The sequence below is a fragment of the Lepus europaeus genome, chromosome Y, assembly GCF_033115175.1.
Source record: "Lepus europaeus isolate LE1 chromosome Y, mLepTim1.pri, whole genome shotgun sequence".
Taxonomy (NCBI): Eukaryota; Metazoa; Chordata; class Mammalia; order Lagomorpha; family Leporidae; genus Lepus; species Lepus europaeus.
This window is the reverse complement of record NC_084851.1, coordinates 30,938,430-30,956,003: the sequence shown is the minus strand read 5'-3', so window position 1 is coordinate 30,956,003 and position 17,574 is coordinate 30,938,430. Positions and strand designations below refer to the sequence as shown.

The window sequence follows — 17,574 nt, the reverse complement described above, 5'->3', positions numbered from 1 at the left end:
CTGCCCTCAATGATCCCTTAGGCATGTTTAATGCCTTATCCAGTGTCTACGCAATTTAGGCATTTACTAAAAGACATATGTTAAAAATGGATCAATTTCTTTTTAATACACAAGGCTGCTTTTGTTTTTACTGAAGGCTCAGGTGGCACATAGCAGTTCATAAAATGGCTTCTGAGTTAGGCGGTTGAGGGAAACAAAAAATAAGCTGAAGTGGGAGAGAAAACCCGAGAAGGTAAGAGCTGGCTTGTTCCTTTTCAGCCTGATTTAGAGGATGGAGTAGACGCCTCTGAAAATCAGGGTGGATCCCTTCCTTCAACCCTTGGTAGGGGAGAAAGGAACCAGGCAAAAGGCTGCTGCTTTGGCTCTCCTGAGTCTCAAGAGAAAGGGGAAAAGCCAATGTTTTCACGTCATGAATTATGGGAAAACGGAGAGGGGTGCTGGGTAGGGTACAAATCAGTCGGAAACACTGGCAGACGGAGATAGTGGCTGGGTGTCCATTGACTTCTACGCTCTCCAGCATGGTGGTGGTGGTGGGTCTCAGTGTTGATGGAGCCTAGGTCTCTGGGACTGAGGTCTCTGTGTGACCAGCAGCAGAGGCAGTTTCCTGAGTGCTGGGGCTCAGGTCAGGAGCCGTCAGTGTGGCCTTGGCTGAATAGGCCTCCCCATCCCCACCTTCCATTGTCTGCTGCTTGGGTGCCTAGGAAGGAAGGGCTTGCGATATCTGGGCTGAAGTCTGAGCTGGGGGACCCCTCACATCCCCGTTGTTGGTCTCCCTCCTCTGGGGCCTTGTCTTTGGGCTCCAGCCCACAGTGCCCTCTATTGGCTGCTGCTGGCTGAGGGGCCAGGAGTCCTCGCACAGAGGCCAGGCGCCCTTGGTACAAGTGATGGCCATGTCCTCTGGACCCCAACACAGTTTTCAGCTGGCTCTCCTTCACTGCAAGGTTCTTCCCCAGTGGAGGGCGCCTCTGCCCCGTGGGTGCACTGCAGCCGGGCGAGGCTGGGGATGAATCATGGAACCTGCTCCGGCAGGGGCACAGCGGCTGCCCCTTCACCGGCACCTGCCCGCTCACAGTTACATTAGCGGCTTCTGTGCCCTTCTCTCCTACTGCGACATCAAGCTCCACAGGGTCCCCATCACCAGCGCTGTGCAGAAACTCCCTGGGGCTGATTCTTCTAATAGCTGTCTAGTGAACAAAGACGTCCTCCTTGGGGTCATCCCTGTTGAATCCGTAACCATCCTGAATTCCCAGCACCAGCTTGTCTAGTGACCGGACTGGAGAGCACGGGGGTCCCCAAGGCAGCATTCCGTGTTGGCAAGGGTGTAGGACCTGGCGACCAGGGGGTCCTAGCAGCACTGCCCGAGGCAGATATGCCCCTCTGCTGCCCGCTATCTGCGGCTCCCCAGCAAACATTGGTACCATCACCACCACCAAACCTGCTACTGTCGCTGGCACTGTCACCACGGGCTGGAGGCCCCTGTCCCCATTCCCCGACCCCCTCTGCCTCCTTCCCCACACTCATCACGGGGTTCAGTATGGGCCACTGCAGCTACCTGCTCCACCTCTTCTGCAGCCCTGGCTCTGCCCCCGGTCCCCTAAACCACCCCTGCATGCTGGCAGTGGGCCCTGATCCGAGGCCAGTCGCAGCTTGCTGCCGAGGTGCATGCAGGCCCTGCCTCTGGGCACCAGCCAATCGTAGCTCAGCAGCCACCTGGCCCGCAGGCCCCATTTTATGGAAGACCTCTCCCTGTAACTCTTTCAAATATATAAATTTTTAAAAAGCTTGGACTTAAAACTGTAGAATGTGATTGTCTTGGGGTAAATTGGTTGATGAAATATAAAAGAGAACAATTGGTCTCCTAAAATACACACCTGAAAATATAGGTCATTTTATTTGGATTGTGATTTAGAGCACACATTTTCATTGCAACAAAAATACAACAAAGCCATCAGTATACAGCAGCTGTGTACAGTTGTTAGCAAGATGGTAGAGTCAATGGCATGCTGTATAAAAATCCCTACACTTCATAGAATTTTTTAAAATTATAACCAAAAGCATAACTTAAATTAATATCCGAGAGTCAGTGTCGTGGTGCACGAGGTTGCTGCAATTCTGGATCCCTTAGAGGAGTGCAGGTTCAAGTCCCACCTGTTCCACTTTTGATCTGACTTCTTGGGAAGGCAGTGGAAGATGGTCAAAAGTCTTGGACACCTACAACCCATATGGGAGACCCAGATGGAGTTCCTGTTTCAGTATGACCATTGTGGTCATTTAGGGAGTGAACCAAATAATGGAAGACCTCTTTTGCTCCTTCTCTGTCATTCTGTCATTCAAATACATAACACAAATCTTTTTAAAAAGCAGTATCTCAGTTGTTTCTAAAGCAGTTAAATTCAATGTAATTTTATTAGGAAAACATAATTCAAAAGTCTAAAAACACAATAATCAAGAGAAAATCATTATTAATAAATAGTAGAGAAAACTTTAATGAAGCAGAAATCATAAAGTATTAGAAAAACAACCCAAAATTCCTTTTTAAAAAATAAGTAATTACTTAGCTAATCTAACTTTAAAAACGGAGGTGGAGAAATTGATAATATATAATTTTATAAATTATAAGATAAAAATAACCACATCTTTGGGCCAGCATTGTGGCCTAACTGGTTAAGCACTCACATGCAATGGTGGCATTCCATATGGGTGCCAGTTCTAGTCCAGCTGCCCTACTTCTGATCTAGCTCCCTGCAGGTGGACCTAAGAAAGGCAGCAGAAGAAGTTTCAAGTCACTGGGCCCCTACACCCATGTGGGAGGCTGAGATGAAGCTCCTGATTCCTGGCTTTTGCCTGGCCCAGTCCTGGCTGTTGTGGTCATATGAGCAGTGAACCAGCAGATTGAAGATCTCTCTCTCTCTCTCTCTCTCTCTCTCTCTCTCTCTCTCTCTCTTTCTCCCTCTGCCTCTCAAATAAATAAAACAAATCTTAAAAGCCCACATTTTTACACTAAATATCTCACCACAATAAAAAGAAGTAGAAGAAATCTGCAAATCCTTGGAAGCATAGATGATCTCATACTATCCACATATAGACAAGGAAGGAAAATTTGGTCTAAAAATTAACAGATTTCATCAACAAAGAATTCTTAGACCAAAAATGAAGTAAAACAATTATGAAATATTACAATGAGTACAAAATATTAAATAATTTTAAATAGCAATATAATTATAAATAATAATCCAGACTGAAACCGGTTTAATATTAAATGTTAATGTAATCAATTACATTGAGTAGACAAAAGGAAAGTAATATTGTTTTTTTTTATTAAACTTTTATTTAATGAATATAAATTTCCAAAGTATAGCTTATGGGTTACAATGGCTTCCCCCCTCCCATAACTTCCCTCCCGCCCGCAACCCTCCCCTTTCCTGCTCCCTTTCCCCTTCTATTCATGTAAAGATTCATTTTCAATTCTTTTGTATACAGAAGATCGGTTTAGTATATATTAGGTAAAGATTTCAACATTTTGCCCATATAGCAACATAAAGTGAAAAAAACTACCATTTGATTACTAATTATAGCATTAAATAGCAATGTACAGCACATTAAAGAAAGAGATCCTACATAATTTTTTTTCAAATTAATTAATTTTCTATGCCATTTCCATTTTAACACCAGGTTTTTTTTTTTTTCATTTCCAATTCTCTTTATATACAGAAGATTACTTCAGTATATAATTAGTAAAGACCTCATCAGTTTGTGCCCACACAGAAACGCAAAGTATAAAAATACTGTTTCAGTACTAGTTATAGCATCACTTGGCTTTAGACGACACATTAGGGACAGATCCCACATGGGGTGTAGGTACACAGTGACTCCTGTTGCTGACTTAACAATTTGACACTCCTGTTCATGGCGTCAGTAATCTCCCTAGGCTCTAGTCATGAGTTGCCAGGGCTATGGAAGCCTTTAGAGTTCGCTGACTTTGATGTTATTCCGATAGGGTCATAGTCAAAGTGGAAGTTCTCTCCTCCCTTCAGAGAAGGGTACCTCCTTCTTTGATGGCCCCGTTCTTTCCACTGGGATCTCACTCGCAGAGATCATTCATTTAGGTCTTTTTTTTCCATGATATCTTGGCTTTCCATGCCTGCTATACTCTCATGGGCTCTTCAGCCAGATCTGAATGCCTTGAGGGCTGATTGTGAGGCCAGAGTGCTGTTTACGACATCTGCCATCCTATGAGTCTGCTGTGTATCCCACTTCCCATGTTGGATCTTTCTCTCCCTTTTTGATTCTATCAGTTAGTATTAGCAGATACTTATCTTGTTTGTGCGATCTCTTTGACTCTTAGACCTATCAGAGCTATCAATTGTGAACTGAAATTGATCACTTGGACTAGTGTGATGGCATTGGTACATGCCACCTTGATGGGATTGTGTTGGAATCCCCTGGCACATTTCTAGCTCCACCATTTGCGGCCAGTCCGATTGAGCATATTCCAAATTGTTCATCTCCTCCCTCTCTTTTTCCACTCTTAAATTTAACAGGGATCACTTTTCAGTTAAAATTTAAACACCTAAGAATAATTGTGTGTTAATTACTGAGTTCAACCAATAGTACTAGAACAACAACAACAACAACAAATACTAAAAAGAATAAAGTATTACATTGTACATCTAAAGTCAGGACAGGAGCTGATCAGTTCATTGTTGCTTATAGTGTCCATTTCACTTAACAGGTTTCCCCTTTGGTGCTCAGTTGTCACCGATCAGGGAAAACAAATGATATTTTTCTCTTTGGGACTGGCTTAATTCACTCAGCCTGATGTTTTCCAGATTCCTCCATCTTGTTGCAAATGACTGGGTTTCGTTGTTTCTTACTGCTGTATAGTATTCTATGGAGTACATGTCCCATAATTTCTTTGTCCAGCCTACTGTTGATGGGCATTTGGGTTGGTTCCAGGTCTTAGCTATTGTGAATTGAGCTGCAATAAACATTAATGTGCAGATGGCTTTTTTATTAGGCAAATTAATTTCCTTTGGGTAAATTCCAAGGAGTGGGATGGCTGGGTTGTATGGTAGGGTTATGTTCAGGTTTCTGAGGAATCTCCAGACTGACTTCCATAGTGGCTTCACCAGTTTGCATTCCCACCAACATGATATGTTATATCAGATCATGTACAAAAATGACAGACTTTGGACATAAAGAGTATATATTTTATTATCTCACGACATGTCAGTCAAAAATACAGGCACTGATTCATTGGAAAATATGTCTATTTCTCATGACATTGACTGAGATCACACTGGGATATTCATCTTGGGTCTCAGCTGATCTACAAGGTTTAATACAATTAATACACTTAACTGGTGTGTTGTCACAGAGGTGGCGAGGTTGCTGGGAATCAGCTGGGCACACTTCACTCTCTAGGTTTCTCCAGGCATTGCCCACATGAGAGTAGTTCTACTGACTTCAATAAGGCCTAAAACTGCTATTGCATTGAAGACCAGGTCTAGAAACTGGCACGACATTGTTTATAGTGTAATCTCGTGTCAAGGCACTCACATAGTAGCTCAGAGTCAGAGGAAGAGAATGCAGACTCTACCTCAATTAAGGAATATCAGATATTTTGTTGGCATCTGTAATTAGAGGCAGATTATGTGTTAACAAAATCTTCCTCAGATGTAGGACCCTCAAACCCCTCAAACTCAACAAATATTGTTAGTGTTAGAATTTGAAAGTGGGAGGAGGGATAGTGGGAGTTGGGTAAAAAATTGGGGAAGTTGGCATGTTTCACCAATTTTGGAAGACTATCAGAATTCTATAAAAATAGAGAACTCAATGAGTGCATATTGATTGTGACAAATATATCATTCTAGTATAAGATGTTAGCAGTAAGGAAGCCCAGTATGGGATATATAGGAACTTTGTGATTATTTTATAATATTTGTTTTGTACATTTAAAGTATTCTGAAGTAAGTTATCTTTATAATAGCATTGATACACTAAGAATTTTGTAACAAAACTATATAGCACTTAAGAGTTGGACATAGAAGCCACTGTCTTCATTGTTATTAGATTATTAACTATGAAATAAGGAAAAAATCAAGTTAGAACCATAATAATTTCAGAGGAGGAGAAAAATATTTTGCTGAACATTATTTGGTTACAGAAAGAATTAAAACAATCTTGGAAAAGCTAAAATTAGCAAGCTAACCTCATGAATCATTTTATAAAATCATTTTATAAAATCAACATTCAAATAACAATAGTATGTGTTTTTCAACACACACCAATTACAAAATACAATGGAATAGAAGATCCCATTTTAACTAAAAAAATTTAAAATAAAATAAAATGTTAGAGAAGCTTATACACACGTATCATTGTAAAAGGGGAAAACATGTTTTTGAATAAAAGCTTAATATTTTAAAAAGTTTTTACCCCATTTTAATTTATAGAAACTTAAATATGAAATGTGCATTTTATAAAATGTATTTATAATTTATAAATTATAAATTCTTAATTTAAAAATCACTGGATGCTTTATTTTCTACAGTAAATTATTATAGGCATGTTTAGAACACTCAAGCCAAAAATAGTGAAAAAAAAATCCTGCAGAAAATAACAGCAAGGAGAAAGGACCCTGTAATAATGTTCACACAGTGTGATAGTGGTGCATAAAGGAAAAAAAATTATATCTTGATTCAATTATGCATGGAAACATAACATAAAAAAGCAACATGTTTAGTAGCAAATGCAAAAAAAAGAGGCAGAGGAAGAGGTGTGGGAGGAGAGGGGTGGGGAAGGGAAGGAAGGGGAGGGGGGAGGAAAGAGTGGGGGGAGGAAGCCAAGAGGTGGGGGTGGGGGATGAGAAGAAGAAAAGAAGGCACTTGGTGCCACATTCCCCAGTCTGAGAAGCCACATTTTCAAGAAGTGACTTCCAGGGAGCACACTGTGCTACCCCATGTGCCCTGCCTGCATGTGCAGGCCTATACATCACCTGTGGGTCAGCATCCACTGAGTCTGTACCCTGGCCCTGCTGGGCCAAGAGCCTAGCACATGTGATTGTACTGTAGCAGGGAGCTCCTGTGTCCTTGTGGGGAAGTGACACATGGAGTCCCACCATGTCCAGAGTGAGTGCAACTCATGGACCAGCAAAGAAAGGGGAAAATACTCAGAGGCCCCATCCAGGTCCTGCACAGGCTGCTCCACTGAAGACCTGAGCTCTCCCCCGACTGGGTGCCTGAATTCAATGATGCAGGCTCTCTCTGCAAAGTGCAGAACTTGGCATCCCAGTGGAGTAGAAGACTCAACTGAACTAGTGGAAATGTGAAAGCTCTAAGCAATACACTATGAAGGTGAAGACAGAGGCCTAAGATGCCGCCCTGGACTGCCCTACAGTATTCCAGCTAACAGGAGCAGCTGGGCAGCAGTAGGCAGCTGCATGGAGAGGAGGCAGCTGGAAACCCTGGCTGGCATGTGCAACCAGCAGAACAGCTTGCCCTGCAGGGACAATGGAGTACAGTCTGGCAGGAGCTTGGGCTTGGAGCAGTCAGGCAAGGAGGAGCCCAATAAGGACACAATAGGGCTGCCACTTCCTCTGTATGGCATCTTGCACAAGCTCCTGGAAAAGAAGAATCCATTCTCTGGAACCTGCTGTGCACCAAGAAGCTCCTGATGGCAAACCCCAGGAGCAGCAGTTCCTGCTCTCCTCAGTGAGCCCCAGAAGTGGATTGCAGCAGCATAGGAGCCAGTTGGTAACTCTGAACTCCTCTATTTCCTGTCCTGGGAGATGTTAGGCTGAACAGTCATTGCTCTTGGTGTTGAGCATTGTTCTGGGGTGTCTCTATGATGTCCACAGACTGTACTTTGTATCCTGGGGCATGGCTCCCTGCATTTGCACATGTAAACACTCTTGTAAATCTGACTTCTGTGTTCCCTGATGGTGCAGCTGAAGTTGGAGGAAGCTGAACTATGAGATCAAGGGAAGGAAAAATGGGGTTCTCTTCTCTTCCTGGCTGTGTCCTGCCCACCCCTTGCAGGTTGAAATGCAAATCAGCAATTGTCTTTTCCTCTTCCACATTGTGCATGCTCCGTTTTATCTATTTGTTTAATTAAAAAGAAATCCTTTTTTTGAAAACAAATTACCAAGCTTTAATTGGGCAATTTACTTAAAAAATTGCTTTAAATATTTGAGGTGAAGTGTACTGACTTTCCCAGACTCAAATGTAGCTTCTCCAGGCAGCAATGCATCCTTGCTCCTCAGGGCCAGCCGTGGGCTGGGGCCCACGGGAACTGGCACTGGAAGGATTAGGCGATCTCAGAAGACTCCTGTGTCCTTTCCATGGTCTACTCAGAATTGCCCAGGCCCTGATAGCTCATGCCTACCCATTTCTTGTTTTTAGAACATGTGTCTCTTCCCTCCTTACTGATTGAGAAGGCCACACTGTGTGTGGCTAGCAACTTGCTCTTCAGGAGTTGGGTATGGGAACTTCCCTAACAGATCAATTCCAGAAAAACAATAATTTCACCCAACCTACACTGGAGGCCTCATGCCTGGCCTACAAGGGAGAGGAAACAGTGAAACCATAACTTAACAAGGAGCCCCAGATGCCTGGGACATAAACTGAACCACACAGTGTAGTCCTAAAACCCTTGTGGGAGGCTGCAGATTTAATAACATCATGGCTTAATAGTTTGCAGCCTTAACTTTCAAATACTATAGGCTGGCATTGTAGCATAACAGGTTAAGATGCCACTTGCAATAACAGTATCCCATATAAGTGCCAGTTCAATCCTAACTGCTTCATTTCCAATCCATCTCCTTGGAAAAGTAGTGGAGGACAGTCTAAGTATTTGGGCCCCTGCCACACACATTGGAGCCCTGGTACAGCTCCTGGATTGTGGCTTTGACCTGGCCCAGCTCAGCCATTTTGGCCATTTGGAGATAGAACCAGTGGATGGAGGATCTCTCTCTCTCTTCCTTTTTCATACCCTCTATCTATTACTCTGCCTTTCAGATGAAATAAATAACTATTTAAAGATGCAGAAGTACTTGAACTAGCCTATAAATTTCTTTTTTAAAGATTTATTTATTTGAAAGTCAGAGTTACACAGAGAGAGGAGAGGCAGAGAGAGAAGGAGAGGTGTTCCATCCACAGGCTCACTCTCCAGATGAACGCAATGGCTGGAGCTACGCCAATCCGAAGCCAGGAGCCAGAAGCTTCTTCTGCATCTCTCAGGTGGGTGCAGGGACCCAAGGACTTGGGTCATCTTCTACTGCTTTCTGGGGCAATAGCAGAGGGCTGGACAGGAATCGGAGCAGCTGAGTCTCGAACTGGTGTGCATTTGGGATGCAGGTGCTTTAGCCCAGGCCCACTGAGCCACCGCACAAGCCCCAAGTCTAAGAATTTTCTTCATACCCCTAATATGCACTGTATTCTAGGGGTTGTATGACATAATTCTGTCTACACACAGTAGGTATTTTTTCTTCTGTGAGCCTGGACTTTAAGCAATGTGTGGTTGTTGTAAATGCCATTACTGGTTATTTTGGTTGAGGCTTTAAGCCTAAGTTAGTGGGATTTTGAAATGCACAAGGAGAAACTCACACCATCAACCACCCCAACACACACACACATATATATACATACATTTGTTTTTAGTAGAAAACTTAAGTGAGATGAAGCAGACCTGTGTGGATAGTGATTTCACCTTTTTGTGTGCCTAGGAAGAAGGGCCTGGAGCATGTGGGAGACTCTCCTCATTATGCATTGGCCTCCTTAACACATGAATGCACACTTGTGCACCAACAGACACTCACATGCCCTACCCAAAGACAGCTGCAGCTCTCTCCAGGCAGCCCTGCCTGTGAGGCATCCTGAGGAATATGTTCTAGTCAATAGGATACATCTGACAGGATTCCAAGCCCTGAGAAAACTATCCTGTTCTTCTCACAGGTGGACTGTGACCCTGCAACTCCTGCAGCATAATCCATTGATGAATCATTTTTAAAAACTTCCTGACTATGCACATTAGGGAAAACCAACAGTTTATAGGAATTAAGACCATCTCTTTGTAAGCTAGAGCATGGTAAACTTTTGCAAATTATTTTGGTGATTTCCTCAACACCTTTCCCATACAGGGCTTCTGCTCCCCCAATCCTACAGCTGTGTTCAGTGAAGAGAAATGGGTCTATTCTGAGAGCTGTCTCTTGCCTCCTTACTGTCAGACAATGCCTGCAGCTCCTTTGTTCTGCATGTATGGTGTCCTCAATTCTCCAACACACAGGTGGCTCCAGTGAGGGGTGGTGGTGATGGTGGTCATGATGATGGTGTGTGTATGTATGTGTTTTTCACATGAAGCACTGAAAGCACAAAATACTTCATTTTTTCAAAATTTACTGTGTCCCAGAAATTTGTTGGCAACCCGCATTCTTGACTGATATAGTTCTTTGTTTTTCACTAATTTTTTCTTTTTATCTTTGCCTTGTTAACTTGAGGATTACAGAAGTAATTACACACTCTGACATTGAATAAAAACACTAAGTCACAGTATGTGGTAGTATTCATACTTTTCTGTTAGTAAGTTTTGAAGAGTATATGAAGATAGTCATGAATGCACTAAGTGTTCAAATCCTGCTTCAGTTCATGTGGCCATATCTATATAACAAACATATGACAGAGAATAAAGTCCCATCTAGTGTCATGAGTGCTAATGTCCCCCTACATTCTGGGTATTGGCCCCAAAACTCTCTTTCCTCTTAAGTTTGCAAAAGGGCATCACATCAGCAGCAATCAGAAACCAGACAGTGGGAACACACTGGCTCTTTCATTGGTGTCATATATTTTTAATATATTATTCTGTGATAAGCAACTATTTAAGAAAAACTAATAAAAGTGATAGATGATAGCCAATAACAGCCTGCTCTCTCTTACTTTGGCTTCCACATAACTGAATCTTAATTTTAAAAGAAGGTCTGGCATTATGCCACAGCAGGTTAAGCTCCTGTTTGTGGCAGCAGTATCCTGCACTGGAATGCCTCTTCCAGTTCTGATTGTTCTGCTTCCAATATAATGTCCTGCTATTATGCCTGGGAAGGCAGTGGAAGATGTCCCATGTACTTTGCCCCTGCCACCCATGTAGGAGATCAGGATGTAGTTTCTGGCTCCTTGCTTCAGCCTGGCCCACACATGCATGTTGTGGCTATTTGGGCAGTGAGGCAGTAGAAGCAAAATCTCTTCACCTCTCCCTTCTCTTTGTTGTTCTGCATTTCATTTTATCTGAAAATGTGACAGACTTTCAAAATTTAACATTGTATCAAAATGAGTTATTAAATTGCATTTTTCTCATATGAAAAATCAGGAAATATTCTCAGTGGACCAAAAACATGAGTGTAGAAATGAAATCAGGTGATTTTACTTTCAATACCCGGTTAAAATCTCTTGGCACTAAAAAACACAACAAAAAGCATTGAGGAAAGTTTATGAGAAGATGTCAGGCAAACAACAGGCAATAAAACATTGAGATCACCAAGAAAAGAAAATTTGACAAGCAGTCACTACAGTTATATGGGTTCTTGCTGGGAAAAATGACTTTTCAACAATACAATGAACTGGATTCCAGTCAATACCTGTTGCTATTGAGCTGCAATAGTTACCGTATCTGAGGACAGCAAGAACTTTCCAAAGAAGAAACTGGAATGAATGTAACTGAACAGATGAAACCTTGAGAACTGAATATGTAAAGTCCCCACAAGTCCTTGAGCATGAGATAGACTGAGCATTGATGGAGTGAAACTACATGAGGTTCACCAGAATAACTGATCCTGGGATGGAAGTATAAAAATACATTTCAGATTATTTGGTTTGGAGGGTATCTAAGTTCCAACCCAAGTAAGACCTTGTTTACATATTATTAACATCACAAGCATGTAAGTGAAATACCTAAAGGCTGTACTTTTTAAGTAAGAACCACACACTGAATTAATGCTTATTTTAGACCACTATACAAAAAAAGTATGTTAAATAGCCCTGGTTTGATGTTAAGGAAATAAAATGTTGATGGTCAAGACCTTCAAAGTTAACAGTGCTTATGGAAAACTTGACATATATTCATGCCTACTCTAGAAAAGCTGAAAACCAAGACTAAACAAGTTCAAGGTAACAAGCCAGTAATTAGGTTACCTATTAGAACAAATACGAATATAGGAGTCAAATAAAACTTTTGCCTGGTGTAATAATAGAATAGGGTTGACCAATCTTCTCACTGAAAGCATATAAAATGCTGAAATGCTGAATTCATGGCTTTCAAATTGTCCTTGCAAAAATATTGGTGTTTTAATCCAGAAGAAATGGACTAGCTAAAATAAAGACACAATCTGCCTCAACTCACATCAGAAGAAATAAATATCCTAAAATTTTCTATATCTATTAAAGAAATTCAGTTAAAAGATGTTTTCACAGCCGTTGCTGCTTGATATGCCTGCAACCAACAGTGGGCTACCTTGGTTCAAGTAGTAGCTCCACTCCCAATTCAGACTTTCTATTGACATGCACACTGGTAGGTAAAAGCCAATGTCTAAAATTTTTGTGTCTCTGTCACTCATATCAAAGATCTGGATTATACTAATATGGGGAGACCTGGGTTGTGTTTATGTCTCCAAACTGCAGGTTTGCTGAGTTTCAGCTGTTGTGGTCACTTGGTGAATTGAACAGCAAAAGAAGAGACCTCTTTCTCTGATTTCCAAATAAATAGATAAAAAATACATATAAACAATTTATTTAAAGATAAATCAATTCAGTAACAATCTCCTAAAAGAAAAAGCAGCAGGCTCTGATGGGTTTGCTGAGAAATTGTATGTAACATCTAAGAAATAATTGCTGTAATTATTTGTGAATTTTTCTGGACGATAGATCTTGAAGAAATGCTCCCATATCCAAACTATACAGACATGGTACAGGAAAGTAACTTCTAGGCCAGTATCTCTCATATACATATATGCACATATTTTAAAATTTTTCATAAAATTTAATAAGGTATTATAAGCATGATGTTTGATAAACATATGGAATTAGTTCCAGATATTTAAGGCAGGTCAAACTGGTGGTGATTTAATTTCCCAAATCAATGGTAAAAAAGAAAAAAACAAAATTTTATCAATTTGATGAATACAGAAAATCTTGACAAAGTCTAGCACTGAGTGATGAAACAAATGGATGAAAAATTAAGTAAGAGCCTCCAGCCCAGGATGTTCTCCAAGTTAATACAATACATCTACACAGACCTCTCACCTCACATTATAGGTAATGATGGAAAGTTCCAAATTGTTCCACTAAAATGAGGAATAAAATAAGCATGTGTCTTCACAACCAATTTTCAACATGTAACTGAAAGTCCTAGCCAATGCAGTAAAGTAAGAAATAGAAATAAAATTTATAAAGTAAGAAGAGACAATCTGTGGAGCAGCAAAAATTGCGCAGACACACAGAAGCTCGGGGGACACCACCAGCTACTCCTATGGCTGCAGCTCCTGCAGTCCTAAGCTGGCAGGGAGGCCATCTTCCCAGAGTGAGTTGAGTGGTATCTGTACAAGCCTGTGCTCCACTGGTGATGTTGTCTGGAGAAGAGACTTGTGGTCCCTGCTGACTCTTACTCCAGTGAGGTAAGTTGTCCAGGGGCAGAGTGTCTACTTAACTTTGTGAATGGAAGGCACATTGCTCCTTCCTCCACCAGAGGGGAAAGTGACATAGTAATGGGAGTAGAGGCTGCCAGAGCTAGTGCATGTCTGTTTTTTTTTATCACAGTGAAAAATCTATGATCTCCACTGACTTTGAGTCCTGGAAGAGGAGCTGGTGGGGGCAGGGCAACCATTTAGCTCAGGGAATGGAAAGCATGTTGCTTTCCAGCCCTATCCCAAGGTCAGGGACAGAGTAGTTCTCTGGATAGAGCAGTTCCAAGGGCAGAGAGTGGATGCCTTACAGTCTGTGACTGCAGGAACCCTGCACCCTGTGACTGGGAATGGTGGGCTTATGCTATAAGCCAGAAGGACTCCATGTTCAGATTACAAAGTAGACAGATATTTTGTGCAGTTCATGTACTTGAGTGAGTTGGGGGCAGGGTTCAGGCACAGAGAAGTTTATCTTGGCACAGAGAATTGTGGGGGCAGTGACCACAACAAACAAGGGGATCATCCACTCTCTTCTGCTGGATACAGAGGAGAGCTACCAAACATATTTTGGGTGTTACCCTGGACTTTGACTCACACACAAATGCTGACCAGATCTCCCTGGTCCCACTCAGCACACAACTCTAGATATTCACTGAAGGTGCAGGCATCTCCCTATACCTAGGGGCACATTCCCAAAAACAAAGACTTCAAAGGAGATATCCACAAGTCTTCTCTAGATATGTAAAAATCATAAATATGAGATATATTAACAAGGAAGACAATATGAAACACCAAAAAGAACACAATAATACTTCAATATTGGACTGTGAAGATGAGGATCTTGACAAAATGCCTGAAAAGGAATTCAAAAGACTTATTGTAAGATTATTGAAAAATAGAGACAGAATTACATGAGTTAAAGAAGTTGATGCATTCCATGAATGAGAAATTCAGCCAAGAAATAGAAATATTAAAGAACAGCCAAATTGAAATATTAAGAAATTAAGAACTCAATATGTCAAGTAAAAAATACAGTGAAAAGCATGAAAACCATTCTCAATGGTGCCAAAGAAAGAATATCCAAGCCAAAAGACAAAGGTTTTGAAATATCACAGTCTGACAAAAAAAGAAAAAAATTCAGAAAAATGAAAACAGTGTTTAATCTATTAGACACCAACAAGGACAAACTACACATGTCTTAGACATTCCCTGAAGGAGTGGAAAAACAAAGTAATTTAGAAAACTTACTCAGTGAAATTATCGAAGAAAATTTCAGAAATTTGGACAAAGATATGGACATCCAAGCACAAGAAGCACATAGAATCCCAGAGAGACATGATCAGAGAAGGTCTTCATCACACTACAGAATATTCAAACTTTCAAACGTAAAACACAAAGAAAAGATGCTAAAAAGTACAAGACAGAAATGCAAGATTATCTTTAAAAGAGCTCTAGATTGACAGCAGATTTCTCATCAAAAACCTCACAAAAGAGGATACAACAGAGAGACATAGTCCAAGTCCTTAAAGAAAAACAAAGCTGTTGGGCTAGAATACTGTATCCAGCTAGCTCTAATTTATAAAGAAAAGTTAATAAAGACGTTCCAAAACAAACAATCTTGAAAAAAAATTAAGGATGTACTAAACACAACATCATGAAAAAATATGAAGCCAAAAATCTAATATTATTACAAAGTTATAGTACAAAGTAGTAGTACAAAACAACCAATAAAATATTTGTGGAAAAAAAGTATAAAGTAATAGTACAAAACAAACTAGAATATTTGTGGGGAAAAAGAGGTAAGACAAGTCATCACTCACCAATAACAATCTTTTCTTTTTTGACAGGCAGGTTAGACAGTGAGAGAGACAGAGAGAAAGGTCTTCCTTCCATTGGTTCACCCCCCTATTGGTCACTATGGCTGGTGCGCTGTGCCAATCTGAATCCAGGATCCAGGTGCTTACCATGCGGGTGCAGGGCCCAAGGACTTCGGCCATCCTCCACTGCCTTCCCGGGCCACAGCAGAGAGCTGGGCTGGAAGAGGAGCAACCAGGACAGAACCAGCACCCCAACCAGGACTAGAACCCGGGTACTGGTGCCACAGGCAGAGGATTTAGCCTAGTGAGCTGCGGTGCCAGCTACCAATAACAATCTTGCATGTAAGTGGAATAAACTCTCCAAATAAAAGATGGACTGACTGAATGGATTAAAAACAAAGACCAATATACATGCTGCATACAAGAAACACTGCAGACCAACAAAGCTACACACAGACTGAAAGTGATAGAATGGAGAAAATTATTCTATGCTAATGGAAATAAAAAAAATGAGCAGGAGGTCCTAGCCTAATGTCAGATAAAATAGACTTTTTTTCAGGATTAAGTTTTATCTCACATTGATAGAAACTGTGGAAAACTTTTACATTTTCCCACATTACAGCACAATATTGCAACAGACTATTTCTTGCCATAGATAAGATTTTGCTGACTTATATAATGAAACAATACATCTTATTCTTCAAGGCAAAGGAAAATGACTCAGGAAATGACTGTTCAAAATTTTAAATCCAGAGATATACATATGTCTTCATTGTCAACATTATTATTCTATAGTCCAGTAGTAAATTATTTTCATTACCAGTTAGCACCCATTTATAAAGATACATCCTTGTGTATCTTGTTTGGTCTGTTGGAATACAGCAGAAAATTAACATACTTCAGAAATATTAAGCATCCATTTTTTGCTGACAGGAACTATGCCTCATGCCTTCACAGGCCTTAAAGGTTACACTGGCCAAATTTAGCAATGTGTTTAGTTTTTGCATAGTAAGAGAACCAAACATTAGTGGAATTAAAGGGTCACAATCTCTATGGAACTGGAGAATAGAAATATCTCTATTAGCACCACTGATAGGACCCTGTGGAAATGAAGCCCAAAGTGGAAGCCAGCAACTAAGTGCAGTGACACCCACCAGTTTCTGCTGTATGGTAACAGCAGTATATAAAAATAAAACTCCTCCCTGAGGAAATCCTTCCAAAATGATTCTGTTAGGACTGCCACTCGTCACCTCTTGATCTATCAAAACCTTTACATTCTCTGCTGCCTGTTTAATTCCAGATTCATCCTCCTGTGAGTCTGGTGAAAGTCCAATATTATCAAACCAAGAAGGCATAGCCGTGTTTATATTTAATGTAACAGGCATAATGGGTGCATGCAGGCTGATACATTTGGTATGTGAACTTGTGATACCTGCAAAGCCTTCTGCCCATCCATGCCCAGTATCTCCTAATCCATGAAGGAAAATTACCACAGTGGCAGCCTTCCAGGCACAAGGAACCATGGCTAACAGTGGAGCAGACATGGTGTTACCACACATACACAGACTAAGCCGACAGCATGTCGGAAGTGGAAGGGAGGAATAGTGTCTGGCCTCAGCCCAAAGGTCTGCCAGAAGTGAGTTGCCAGAGCCCTACTCGGAACATGCTCAGTCTTGTAGGCACTAAGCCAGAGAAAATAGACTTAGAAACCATCAGGGCCAGTGCTGTGGCATAGCAGGTAAGGCCACTGCCTGCAGTGCCGGCATCCTGTATGGGTGCTGCTTTATGTCCCAGCTGCTCCATTTCTGATCCAGCTCTCTGCTATGTCCTGGGAAAGTAGCAGAAGGTGGCCCAAGTCCTTGGGCTCCTGCACTGATGTAGGAGACCCAGAAGAATCTCCTGGCACCTGGCTTTGGATTGGAGCAGCTCCAGCCATTGCAGCCAATGGAGAGTGAAACAGCAGATGGAAGACCTCTCTCTCCACCTCCCCTTCTCTCTCGGTGTAACTCTTATTTTCAAATAAATAAATCTTCAAACAAAAAAGAAAGAAACTGTCAAAAGAGACAAGGTCACTATGTAATAATGCAAAAAAAT

The 17,574-nt window shown here is 41.3% G+C and overlaps 1 protein-coding gene and 1 pseudogene across 1 annotated transcript; both read right to left on the bottom strand.

Moving 5' to 3' along the window:
* Positions 1-407: 407 nt before the first annotated feature.
* Positions 408-1,728, bottom strand: LOC133754192 (Y-box-binding protein 2-like; annotated as a pseudogene).
* A 14,660-nt stretch (positions 1,729-16,388) lies between these two features.
* On the bottom strand, positions 16,389-17,039 carry LOC133754191 (acyl-protein thioesterase 1-like). Its single transcript, XM_062184715.1, has 2 exons — positions 16,677-17,039; positions 16,389-16,580 (listed from the first exon to the last, which is right to left on the bottom strand). Exons 1-2 carry the CDS (start codon positions 17,037-17,039, stop codon positions 16,389-16,391), a joined length of 555 nt encoding a protein of 184 aa, XP_062040699.1.
* Positions 17,040-17,574: the final 535 nt, after the last annotated feature.